Source organism: Henckelia pumila, chromosome 4 (genome assembly GCF_033568475.1).
Source record: "Henckelia pumila isolate YLH828 chromosome 4, ASM3356847v2, whole genome shotgun sequence".
NCBI lineage: Eukaryota > Viridiplantae > Streptophyta > Magnoliopsida > Lamiales > Gesneriaceae > Henckelia > Henckelia pumila.
The window spans coordinates 139,012,708-139,025,610 of record NC_133123.1 but is presented as its reverse complement, the minus strand read 5'-3'; the positions used below and the strand labels follow the sequence as shown (position 1 = coordinate 139,025,610).

General features: G+C 37.3%; 3 protein-coding genes across 3 annotated transcripts; 1 reads left to right on the top strand and 2 right to left on the bottom strand.

Moving 5' to 3' along the window:
• Positions 1-5,093: 5,093 nt before the first annotated feature.
• On the top strand, positions 5,094-7,496 carry LOC140864612 (uncharacterized). Its single transcript, XM_073268895.1, has 5 exons — positions 5,094-5,207; positions 5,439-5,582; positions 5,712-5,827; positions 6,110-6,505; positions 7,279-7,496. Exons 1-5 carry the CDS (start codon positions 5,174-5,176, stop codon positions 7,342-7,344), a joined length of 756 nt encoding a protein of 251 aa, XP_073124996.1. The 5' UTR covers positions 5,094-5,173; the 3' UTR covers positions 7,345-7,496.
• A 161-nt stretch (positions 7,497-7,657) lies between these two features.
• Positions 7,658-9,102, bottom strand: LOC140864611 (uncharacterized). Its single transcript, XM_073268894.1, has 2 exons — positions 8,928-9,102; positions 7,658-8,606 (listed from the first exon to the last, which is right to left on the bottom strand). The coding sequence occupies exons 1-2, from the start codon at positions 9,067-9,069 to the stop codon at positions 7,678-7,680; spliced, it is 1,071 nt and encodes a 356-aa protein (XP_073124995.1). The 5' UTR covers positions 9,070-9,102; the 3' UTR covers positions 7,658-7,677.
• A 1,136-nt stretch (positions 9,103-10,238) lies between these two features.
• LOC140864610 (protein ROH1D-like) lies at positions 10,239-12,262 on the bottom strand. Its single transcript, XM_073268893.1, has one exon. It carries the CDS (start codon positions 11,708-11,710, stop codon positions 10,541-10,543), a length of 1,170 nt encoding a protein of 389 aa, XP_073124994.1. The 5' UTR covers positions 11,711-12,262; the 3' UTR covers positions 10,239-10,540.
• Positions 12,263-12,903: the final 641 nt, after the last annotated feature.

The following is a 12,903-nucleotide window of genomic DNA, read 5'->3' as shown; positions in this document are numbered from 1 at the left end:
TGATTCAGGATGTTCATTTCATATGACTCCTAATAAGTCTTGGTTTGAAGAACTAATTGAATCAGAGCAAGGCCTAGTTATTCTGGGAAATAATAAATCTTGCAAGGTCAAAGGTATTGGATCAGTAAAGCTGAGAATGCATGATGGTAAAGACAGGGTACTCCAAGAGGTGAGATATGTGCCTGAGCTTAAAAGGAACTTAGTTTCTCTTGGTACCCTGGAATCGAAAGGCTATTCATTCAAATCAGAAAATGGAAACTTAAGAATTCTAAAGGGATCACTTGTGATCATGAAAGCCAAGAGGATAAATTCATTATATATCCTTATGGGAAACACTGTTATTGGAGGATCTGCAGCTGTACAAAGTGAGGCCGATATGACTCAGCTATGGCACAAAAGATTGGGCCATGTTAGTGAAAAAGGGTTAGTTGAACTAGCTAAACAAAATCTGTTGTGTGGTGATAAGATTCGAGAGCTAGAATCATGTGAATATTGCATGTTAGGCAAAGCTAAGAAAGTTCAGTTTCACACAGCAAGACACACAACAGAAGGACCTTTAGATTATGTTCACTCTGATCTTTGGGGGCCAACTTCAACACCAACTCATGGAGGTGGAAGATACTTCATGTCAATTATTGATGATTATTCCAGAAGGACATGGGTTTATATAATTAAGACAAAGGATGAAGCTTTCCTTAAGTTCAAAGATTGGCTAGTCACGGTGGAAAACAAGATGAACAGAAAGCTTAAACATCTTAGAACAGACAATGGTTTGGAGTTTGTTTCTGAGAAATTTAACAGATTTTTCAAGGATAAGGGTATAACAAGACATTGGACTGTACCTGGTAATCCTCAGCAAAATGGAATAGCTGAGCGCATGAATCAAACATTATTAGAAAGAGTAAGGTGTCTGCTCCTAAGTGCTGGACTTCCAAAGTCATTTTGGGGTGAAACACTCTCCACTGCTTGTTATCTGATAAATCAGTGTCCTTCAAGTACATTAAATTTCAAAACTCCCATAGAAAGATGGAGAGGAACTCCCGCTGATTACAAACAACTAAGAGTATTTGGTTGTTTGGCTTATGCTCATGTCAAACAAGGAAAGCTGGATCCAAGGGCATTAGATGCATCTTTATAGGTTATCCTGATGGTCAAAAAGACTATAAAGTATGAAACTTAGAAACCTCAGGGCCAAGATGCTTTGTGACAAGAGACATAACATTTGATGAAAATAAGATGGGCTACCAATTAAAGGAAAAACATACTGTATTAAATGAAGAGATAAGCCACGAATTACAAGTTGAGGTGGAGCAGGAAAAGGATACTAAAGACAGAAAAGGTGACCAAGAGACAGAAGGATATAGTACAGGGCAGGAAGAGCAAGATGGCACAAGTTCATATATGCTAGCAAGAGATAGACCAAGGAGGGAAATCATAATGCCTCAACGTTACATACAAGATGATTTAGTCTCCTTCGCTCTCAATGTATCTACTGGTATGGACAGCACAGAACCTACTTCTTATCATGAAGCAATATCCAGTAAACAGAGAGATCATTGGATTACAGCTATGAAAGAAGAATATGATTCACTCATCAAGAACAAAACATAGGTATTGGTACCTAAACCGAAGGATCAAAAAGTAATATGATGCAAATAAGTGTTCAAGTTAAAAGATGTCAATGGTAAAGATACTAAGGTAAAACACAAAGCAAGACTAGTTGCAAAAGGATTCACTCAAGTGGAGGGAATAGATTTTCATGAAATATATTCACCTGTTGTGAAACACTGATCAATTAGGATTGTGTTAGCCTTAGCCACACAATGGAATATGGAACTGGAACAACTAGATGTTAAGACAACATTCTTACATGGAGATCTTGATGAAACAATCTTCATGGAACAGCCTGAAGGATATGAAGTTTCAGCTCATAAAAATAAAGTGTGTCTTTTGAAAAAATCACTTTATGGCCTCAAACAGAGTCCTAGGCAATGGTATCGAAGATTTGATGAATTCATAACGAGTATTCAGTTTAAAAGAAGTAACTTTGATAGCTGTGTGTATGTGAAAAAGGCTGGAGATCAGATTAAAACCATACTTCTGTTGTATGTTGACGATATGCTGATTGCTAGCTTAGACAGGGAAGATCTTGAGAGTTTAAAAGGGAAATTGAATTCTGAGTTCGAAATGAAAGAGTTTGGTGAAGCAAAGAGGATAATAGGAATGGATATTCAGAGAAGTAAAGACAGGAAGTCGTTATACTTGAATCAAACTTCATATATCAGAAAAGTGTTGATCAAATTCTGCATGCATGAATCTAAGATAGTGAGTACACCATTAGGACAACACTCCAAACTATCTATAGATCAATCCCCAAGTAATGAAGCAGAGGCTCAAGACATGAAAGTTGTTCCTTATGCAAATGCTGTTGGAAGCATAATGTATGCAATGGTATGCAGTCGGTCAGATTTAGCCTATGCCATAAGTGTCATATCAAGATTTATGGCAAATCCTGAAAGAATGCATTGGGATGCTTTAAAGTGGACTTTGAGGTATTTAAAGGGAACTGATGGCACTGGATTGATAATTAGAAGACAAGATGATTGTGAGCAGCTTGTGGAAGGCTATGTGGACTCTGATTTCGCAGGAAACCTAGACACAAGAAAATCTCTCACAGGGTACATCTTCACTCTATTTGGTTCAGCAGTTAGCTGGAAGGCAACACTTCAGTCAATTGTGGCTTTATCTACCACCGAGGCTGAGTATATTGCCTTAACCGAAGCTATAAAAGAGGCTACCTGGCTTAAGGGAATTATGGCAGAGCTTGGAATTGATCAGAAACAACTAAAGGTACACTGTGATAATCAAAGTGTCATTCACCTCACCAAACATCAAGCTTATCATGAGAGGAGTAAGCACATTGACATCAAGCTTCACTATGTAAGAGATATTCTGAGTAAGGAACAGATCATTGTTGAGAAGATACATACAAGTGAGAATCCTGCTGATATGCTAACCAAGTCATTGCCTCAAGCTAAGTTTAGACACTGCCAAGACTTGGTTAACATAGGTGAAATAACGTAGGTCTATAAGTGGAGGAGGGTAATCAACTTATGAAGACAAGGTGGAGGTTTGTTAGATGTGTCTATCAAAATTGGATAAGAGTGGATCTAGAAGTCTTAGCTGGAAGCCACAAATCAGAGATAACCGAAAGCCTACTAAAGGTTTGACAGTTAGAGTTGGTTATTGAAGTTTGAAGCTTAAAAGGCAGCTGGTGTTAATCTGGATAAATACTCCAACATGCATTCATTCTAAGAGATTGGATAACAGTTACAAGAGAAAGCGAAATAGAGATTCAAGAGAAGAGTCATAGTAGCTAAGTTTTTTTCTTAGAGTTGTTCTGTGATTGATCTTGAATCAAAGAAGCTTTGTAATTGTATATTTGTCTTGATCAATAAAGTGATTATCATTCCTCCCGTGGATGTAGACTTTTCACAAGAGTTGAACCACGCAATTGATTGAGTCTTCTTGTGTGTTCTTATTTTTGTTCACTCTGAGGTGCTTGTAAGTGAGTTTCTGGAGATCAAGAGATTGGAGATCGTGAACTAAACTAACAAGTTTCTTGACATTTCATTTATCTTTACAAATATAATATTTGTGTCGAAATTATTGCCGGCAAATGTAGCTCAAAAGTAACCAACTTTTCTTTATACATCATACTTGGTCTTTGTGAGTGCGAAGCTAATTTTTGACCCTATCTAACGGAGAGACGGATACATGATGGAAAGTTTGACGAGTGAAAAGTGTTGTGGACTGTCAAAGAATACTATTGATACCTACAACACTAATAGGGACGAGATATAGGCATCAGATGCTTTAAGAATCTAGTTTGCAACAAGACAAATTACATTGACTAGCTATCACAATTGCGATTTTAGTGGAATCCCTTTTGTTTTGGAGTTTGGGCTGAATTGTGACCATATGCATTGCCCTTTCACAAATTTTTTTTTTTGTTTTGCCAATTGGGTAACTTAATTGGTTGAATGAATAGATAAATGGGTAAATAATGGTGTCAATAAATGGTTTTTGGCAGCTACCAATTTGGTGAAGATGCGGTTGGGAGAAAAATGCTAAATTTTATTTGAAATTTTTTTAAATTTGTGTATTCCAGTTTGCCATCGAGTCGGGTTGATAAGAAAAAGAAAAAGAAAAGAAAAAGAAAAAAGAAGCCCTCGGTTAAAAATATATCGTCATTTATCTTTAATTATATTAAGAATAGAGAATTTATTTTTAAAAAATATGAAAGAATCTGATAAATAACTAACAAATTTTATAAAAGTTGGTTTTAGAGTCGGATATTATCTACAAGACAAGATATTTTAATTCTAAAATTCTTAAATACGTTGGACCAAATCGGTTAAAAATTTAAACAAAAAGATTATCTGTGAATTTGAAGTGGGCTGTACAATTGGCCCACTTTGTGGATTGATAAAAAGGGCTGCGTTAGGAATTTGGACCGTGTAACTAAAGGTTCCTCTTTTGGTGAAGCTCAAACCCAATTAAATTTATGTACAAACATTAGATCTGTCAAAAAGGCTGACCCGCTAACAAATGAGCCGGAGGCCCGGAACAGAGCGGCCAGCCAATTTGGCGGGTTAGGTTGGGTTGTGTAACTTTTTTCAAACCCACAAGCTAATAAGAATTTTTTTTACATACTCATGTACAAGTTGGTGAAGTAGATGAACTCTTGGTCAGTGTTGGATTTTTTCTGCCAACACTTTCTTGGACTAGTCTATTACCTAACTAACGTATTTTGATAGACATTGTTTGATGCAGAAAATAAAACATTACTTAAAGTTAACTGTTTTGGCTTGTCTTCTAGCATTTGTTTTTATCCATAATTCTTCTTTGTTTTTGGCGTTTACAGTGATCCCCCTCACGTAACAAGGCTGGGTTTTTATGTCTTCAAGACACGATCACACTGTCCCACAGTTATACGTGTTCTTTTGCTTCATGTCTTGTTTGTACGAGTGCAGCTTTAAAATCTTGGGTTTTTAAACAATATATCGAAATTGGAATATTCAGATGATTTTTTAAAATTTTGTCAAAGCATAGATTCTGTTGCCAAATACATACACTCGAGGTTTATAATCACAACCCTAATGATTTAAGAATGATAATCTCCATCACCATTTGCCATGAAAAAGGTACTTGAATTTTGTTCTTTTATTATTATTATTATCGGAAATTTTAGTCATAAATACACTCTCTCCCATGTCTGTCCAGCATTTACAAACTTTACTGCAAAAAGCTACACAAGCCTGACAGCTCAATAAACCCCGCACAAATTAACACACATTCTTTCAAGTTTTCTTTGTCAAATTCCTCAACTTCACATTTCACTTTTCATCATAATAACCAAGTATTTTGATACCCAGAGAATTTCATGGGATTTTCCTCCATTATGGTCTTCTTCTTCGCTTTTGTCACTCTACTGTATCAAACATCTGAGTCTGCTACAGTAGTGGTTACTGGTAGTTTGGACTGGAAAAATCCACAGGTTCAAGTTGGAGACTCTGTCAGTAAGTTTTTCTTGATTTTTCTTTGACCCATGCTGGATTTTTTTTTTTTTACTGTTGCCTACTGGTTATTTACCTGAGCAAGATGCGGTAAAAGCGAAAAATGACTTTCAATTGCTTTTGTTTTGTCAGTTTTTCAGCACAAATATGAGTACAAGCTCTACATTTTCAAGAACCAGAAAGCCTTCGGTCTCTGTAACTTTACCCAAGCGACATTCTTGAAGCAGCCCAATTCTACATCTTACACAGTAAGATTACACCTTCTTCTGTGTGTATTCATTTTCATTTTCTTGTTTTAGACTTTAGAATTCAATTTTGAGTTGTTGAAGTATAATAATGGGTTGGAATTATGATTTGGAATTTTTTTCACTCTTTTAACCTTTGAGTCTCTTTGTCTGGATGCTTGATTTTTAGTGTTTGTGTTCATAGAAAATTATGTCGTTCCCATGATAATGTGACAAAACAGGCTTGGACTCCAAATTTAGTACAACTAAAATAATTTATTTAAAACTTAAATTTGCAAATTGAAGTGGCACACCTCTCGCCCCGGCTTCTTCTACTTCTCCTACTACAATGGCTCAAACATATTATGCCAACAAGGTCAGAAGTTGGCTGTGAAGGTGTCATTGCCACCACCTCAAAATCATGCCACCTCCCCTGAGCTGCCACCACAAGTGGCAGCTCCTCCGCCTAGTTCTGGTGGTGTTGTGGCATCTTCTCCAGCATTTCCTTGGCCATTTCAGCCGCGAGAGGCCACGTCTCCAGGCCCTGCACCCGGTTCATCTATGATTGCCCTTGGCCCGATGGGGCCAGAGGAAGGCATCCCATTTATCAACAGCAATCCTGCGGTGCCTCTGCCTACGGGTGAAGTTGACTCTGCTACTATTCGTCCTTGGTCTACATCCGGTGATTTACGACCTAAACAGGTACTCTTAAATTGTTAGCCTTTTGTATTTTTTAAAATCTTGGTGAGTTTTTGTGTTTGATTCTTGAAAAACTATGCCTGCGAGTCTCCCTGCCTTACTAAGGTGGGATTACTGGATAACATTGGGAGAAGTTGATTCTGCAGCAATATAATTTAGCAGAAACTAATATTAAGATGTTGATTGTTGACTATTGACCAGAGGTACCACTTTGTAGCTTGTGGATAACACTCATTGGCTTTAGCTTTTAGAGTATCAAAAGAGGGTGGTTTATTGCAATTAATTTTCTAAAAGAAACACTAAATCTTGGAAAATTTTGCTCATTCTAATCTACTCATCATATTGTTCAGTAAGCTATCTATTCTTGAAAACAAATGGTAGCTAGGATCTCATAATATACGGGGATGGTATTAAATGAATGCATGCATCAAGCATGTGCTTTCACCAATAATGTAAATTAACTGTCTAATCTGTGGGATGATAAGAAAGAATTTATCTACATTTGTTTTTTTTAACTTGACATTGGACGCATATTTGTTGCCATTTGTCCATTGCGAGCCCATAAGATAAGAAAAAGTTAGTCCGGAAAAAAAATTTAAACACGTAACATCTCTGTTCCTGTTTATTAGGCATTCCTATTTTGCGATTTTTCAGGAAAATTATGTTGGAAATCTTGTATACACGTACTAAGTTTTTGTGCTTCGAATTTCTGTGTTGTTGGTAGGTGATGACACTGTTTTTTATTAGATTGAATAATTTGTTTTGTGGCAATGCAGGTTGTGGGATTTTGCAGCTTTCATCGAGCTTTGAGTTTTATGGTTATGATGCTGCTGATAGGCTAGAGAAAATGACATGGAGGACTTCATCAATCTAGAATGATTTCCAAGGGTGATGATGAAACCATGTGTTAGATTACTTTACTAAGGAATGTAGTCTTCATCTTTATCAGAATTGACACTTTCAAATGAAGTTTACTTGTTCATCCTCTGTTATATTTCTTGCCTTTCAATATTATGAAACCATATGATGCTGCAACACCTGAAACCTGATAGAAACATATTATGCATTTGTCTTTACAGAAAACAGGCATTTGCACAAATTTACAGTCCCTAAGCAAACTTAACACGGCATCAATGGCAAACAAACAAGATCCATGATAATTATTTCCGTAATTATCAATTTTTCCTCTTGCTAGTTTCGTTCTTACTTCTGATAATGTGGATAACAAATACTACGAATGACAGAAGTATTGCCGATCCTGCTGCAACAATGGGTGTACACATTTTGCACCTTTTACTCCTCTTTTTTGGTTCTCCCTCCTCTCCTCTTCCAGCTTCAGTTTCTTGATCCTCTTCTTCTTGGGTGTGCCTTTCACTTTCTTCATCTTGAATGTGATCATTTTCATTTTGAGCTTCATTTTTCACCTGCATTGTATCCAAAGATTCAGCACGATCAAGTTCAGGCTCCATTCTTTCTCGTGTATCGTCTTCTGTGTTCTCATTTACCAATTCTTGTTTTTGCATTTCAGTTTCCACGCATGGAACTTCACTTGATGGTGAACTCTTTGTTTTCTCGGTAAGTTCTTTCCCATGAAAGCCGTTTTCATGTGCTTCATCTTGCAGATGATCTCCTCCTCCTTCTGATCCCAAAACCGATTCAGATTCTTTTCTTGGCACCTCTTCTTTAGTCACTTCATTTTCTCCACTATCTTCTTGCTGCCCAGATTTTGTAATTTCATTGTGTTCTTGATCTGAAGTCTCGTTTTTCGGAACCTTTTCATCCCAAATCTGCAAATTCCCAGAACCATCTCTGGCCAGCTCAGCTACTTCTTTAACTTCCTCAACCGCTATCCCCTGAATTCCCTTCACTTTCTTTGGCATGGAGATGGTTAAAGTTGATTCATCATCATTATATTTGGCATCAATCTTGTCCAAATTCACAGTAGCAGGAATTTTGAAAGCTTTCTTGAATGCCTTAGTCTCAGTATCCTTCTTATACACTTTCCACCCCACCATCACTGTCTCTTTTACCTGCCTTTCACCGCTTACCGTGATGAGAGTCCCGTCCTCGTTTATGTCAATCTTTATGTTCCCTCTCTTGTAACCTGAAATTTTTTAAGCTTCGGTTCAAACAGCTGTGCAGGTAATCGAGTTTGTTCAAATAGTATTTGATATCATTTATCTCGAGCTGATATTCATATGTTTGAAAATGCTTTGTTGGAGCTAGGATGGACTATAACTATATTTGGTGTGGATTGTTCTAAATTTATTTTTTTCCAAAAAACAAAAGTACTTATTTTCCCAAAAATATATCACTTTTAGTTATAATTTATGAATTTGGAAGCATGCAACTACTTGAATCTGGCTTAAAATGGGCTCCTAAAACTTACAAAAAATAAAAATAGTAAATAAAATGATAAAAGAACCATTGAGATGAGCAGTGAGTATGAACATTGCTTCTGTTTCTCGGGACAAGAACAGGGGACCGGCACGGTCTTTAGAGATTTGAAAGTCGGAGGAGAATTCATCAGCAACTCTAGTAAGTTTCAGCCCTAATTCCAGCTCCATTTTTCGGAATCGAATTAGCTGGGGAAAAGGGCTAATGTATTTGGCCAGGAGAAGATAGCAAGTGCATATAGAAGCAGCAAGCAAAGAACTTATGCTTTGCTTTGATGAAGTTGCCAATGGAACAGGGAAAAATCTAGTTCCTTTGATTATAAGCTTCCATAAGTTTTGCCCTGGCGGTAAGTTAAGACAATATCATGCATTTGAGATGCTAGATCCTTGTTTTTTTTTTTTTTATTAGCCACAATATTTATGGTGCATCTTCACGTATTAATTTTCTATTTTGTCCAAATTCCTCTCATGAAGAAACTTGTACAAGAACTTTGATAAGCATTTCACAAAAATACTCGAAATATTGTATTTTATTTTTAGAAAAAATTCAAAGAACGCTTGAACTATCTTGCCGGCCCCAATTCGTATGCTTGTTAGGTGGGTTATTCCATTTTTTCGATGAGAATTTAAAAGCTGGAAATGGAGTTGATGGCCCCATAAGCTATACTAGAGTAAAATGCAGTGTTGATTCCAGCCCACAAAAAACAACTTTTAGCATTTATTGTCATTACACCTAGAGACGTCTTCTTGGCCTCTCAAAGTTTTTCAGTAGTTAGGTCTTCCTTCCACATGCCAGCCATGTTTCTTCTAGAACTCAAAAATGGTTGTAGCATTTAGAGCTCAAATCTTGAGATCTTCGATTCTTTGTCCTTTCCATAGTCGTTTCGAGCTGGCTTGGCTTATGATGCGAGTCGTTGTTTACCTCGTCCAGAAAAGTACAATGTTAGAATTAAGACAAAAGTGGAGAAACATCACGTTTGGTATTCAAATTCAAGAACTGAGATTAAAAAATGTGACCTTATTGGATTCACCCGACACGCTGTCAAAAACGTTAAACGTGCAGGCAAAACTGCAGAGTATTCTTGTTTTATATGGCTAAATATAAAAATCTTTTTCTTGAATTCTAACTAATTAAATGATATATAAAAATAACTGGTTTTCACTTTTTTCAGAAAATGCCCAGGGGACTACTTGCGTAAGGCTCCCGATCAACAATTCAGATTTCTGTCCCAAATTTATACTCCCATTTAGTGTTTCAGAGTATATCATCATCGTCATATGTAGAGGAAAAAAAAGTTAAGGCTGGCTTCATCACGCACAATGATCGAACGAGATGCAAATAAAATGTAATGGCACCAACGTTATCAATCATCTACATTGAACATAAGATGGCCACACACAAGATAGAGCAAATTTACAGAATGATTTTATTATACAAAAGCAAAGATCAAGAACAAAGCATCATGGACACCATAAAGTTCAACCATTTTACCTAACCTTTTTTTTACATAGTGATACTTCGTTAATATGAAAACACTTTCAACACTTCTTATTCTAGGCAAGTCGGTTCCATTGCCCGAAATTCATAGAACACTTTTAAGATCAATTTACAACAGGTGCCGTCAGGACATTCAAAGATAAATCAAGTAGGAGTATTTGCTCGACCGATTGAATCGAGGCCCTCGGTCCGGCTACGCACGATCCTATGGAACACCTCTCTAACTTGGCGTTCCAGTGGATCCAGTCCATCTTTTACAGCTTCATAAACCAATCCTAATTCTTGAACCCTTTGCTTCACTTCTCCTTCCTTTTCCTCTGTCAGTGGGAACTGGACCGAATCAGTCAATTCATTCATGTGCCGGGTGCATATCTCAATATCATGAATCTCCTTCATCAACCCACAAGCATTTCTTCTGTCCCGTTTCTTTGAATCCTCCAAGATTCTATCATGAAGGGAATGAATTGGAGCAGCCCAAATGAACTGCCTTGGCACAACAAAATGTGTCTGAAGACCACGGTCCTGACAGGGGATTGCCGCCACTAGCGCCCACATCACAAATAGAAGCACGTAGTTCATAGTGAAAACAGCCACATTCAGTCCATTGGTGGATGCAATCTCATTTGTTCGTGGAGCCGCCAAATTGTTGCTAATTGCTTGGAGCTGCCTAGCAGCAGACCAAGACCTTGAAACGCTCCACGAGAGTGACCTGAAGTGAACAAAAGGCCTCTCCTTCGGTACATTATTGCGACCAAAAGATCTGTTTCTATGTGCGACAGCCGAGCTCGATTCCTTTTCATCAAGCATTCCGATGGCCAAATCAATTAGCGCCTTCTTCGCACGGCGAAACTGACCTTCACCAATGCTCCTTTGGTTACCTAGTGCACACAAAACGATCTCCAGCTGTTTCTGCCACTGCTTGATCTGCTCAATCCCATCACGGATAGCATTACAAACATCCAAAGCCTTTACGCTCCTCTCGAAGAACTCTGAAATGTATTTGTCCATTGGAGGCCTATTCAAACAGGCCTTGTTGTTGAAGATGATCACTCTGAATTCCTCTTGACAGCAGAGGAATGCGTCTAAAAGCTTTCGAATCCATGGGACTGAGAGCAGCTCATCGGAATCTGCTGCCGCTAAATCTTGGAACCTTTCGGCTACTTGCCTCTGGAAGGCTAGAAATTCGGTTTCTTGAGCAGTGGCTTCCTGTGGAGACTCCATGGAGTGGACCTGATCACGGCGTCTGCTTAAGATGGAAAATCCAAAGGGCGAAGATACCGACGAGGATGACTCTTGAAACTCTGTCGCCGGCATCTCTCAGATTACATATAACCGAAAGACTGAATGTTCGATAAAAAAAATACAGAAAAACACTGTAGAAATTTAGACTCAAAAGTCCCAGTTACAGTCGGAAAAAAAGAAAGAAAAAACTTTCGATTTTTTGGGCAAAACCTGAATACAGTTTGCTCTCGAGAGAAAAAATTACGAGGAAAAAAGAAACACAAACTCAGCTGACGATAGGAATGGGGGAAAATACGGGGAATAAAATTAAGCCAAACCCAGAAGAACCCAGATTGAAAACATCACCAAAAACATCTAAAAATTGATAGAAATGTAAAACGAGGACATTAAAATTTCAAGAAATCTTCACCACAAAACCACCCAGATGAAAGAAACGTATGCAAAAAAACTCAACCTTGATGTATTGCGAGAACGTGCAGTAAAATCAATGATCAAAATAAGAGAAAAATGGATTCTGGGATCAGAAGAACCCGATAAGAGTTTAGGAGAAGGAAGGAGAATTCGAAAGGGGATATTTTGAAACCCTAATGAAGAGGAGTGGCTTATATGGGGCGAAGATTTGGACCGTGCATTGACTGCTTGTTGGCAAAGGAAGAGAATATTCATTCATTTATATATTTTTTAAAAAAATGAAAGATATATCTCCTAATTTTACCATCATCCAATAAACAATAAATAATAATAATAATAAATACAAACACTAAATTCGTAAATATAATTAATTTTCCTTTTATTTTCTTATGCTCTCCGCTCTATCAAATATTAATGTTTATTTATTAATATTATTTTTTTTGAAGATTAGTATCCTTTATGTGTAGCTAGAGCTCTGAATAGTAGAATTTTTTAAAAAAAATCAATTTCTGAGAAGGTTTGATAAAAGATTTTGTATAAAGTTTATGTATTGGGGAAAAGAAAATTCTGACAGAAAATAAAAATAATATGTTAAGCAGGGTGAATATTCATTTGCCAGCTTAAGATTGATTTTAAATTGTTCCTACTAATGTTTCCAATTAGTAAACTTTAATTGTCGTGAGAAATAAAATAATACACGAATTCCGTTGACCACGTGTGAAAAGGTGATTGGAGAGCGATGGATGGCGCACACGTGGCCCGAGAGTGAGCTGGGTCTTGGTTGGCGCCTAAGCGGGGCAGACGGCCCACTCACGACTAAGTCTACTGCGATCCCATTTCCTTCTATCGTGAGC

Excerpts from the sequence above, each read along its gene's own strand:
- LOC140864611 (XM_073268894.1), bottom strand. The coding sequence starts at position 9,069 with ATGGAGCTGGAATTAGGGCTGAAACTTACTAGAGTTGCTGATGAATTC. Across the intron at positions 8,607-8,927 it reads ACTCACTGCTCATCTCAATG|GTTACAAGAGAGGGAACATA; the intron begins GTTCTTTTATCA and ends AAAAAATTTCAG.
- LOC140864612 (XM_073268895.1), top strand. The coding sequence starts at position 5,174 with ATGATAATCTCCATCACCATTTGCCATGAAAAAG. Across the intron at positions 5,583-5,711 it reads TCAAGTTGGAGACTCTGTCA|TTTTTCAGCACAAATATGAG; the intron begins GTAAGTTTTTCT and ends TTGTTTTGTCAG. Across the intron at positions 5,828-6,109 it reads CCAATTCTACATCTTACACA|TGGCACACCTCTCGCCCCGG; the intron begins GTAAGATTACAC and ends TGCAAATTGAAG.
- LOC140864610 (XM_073268893.1), bottom strand. The coding sequence starts at position 11,710 with ATGCCGGCGACAGAGTTTCAAGAGTCATCCTCGTCGGTATCTTCGCCC.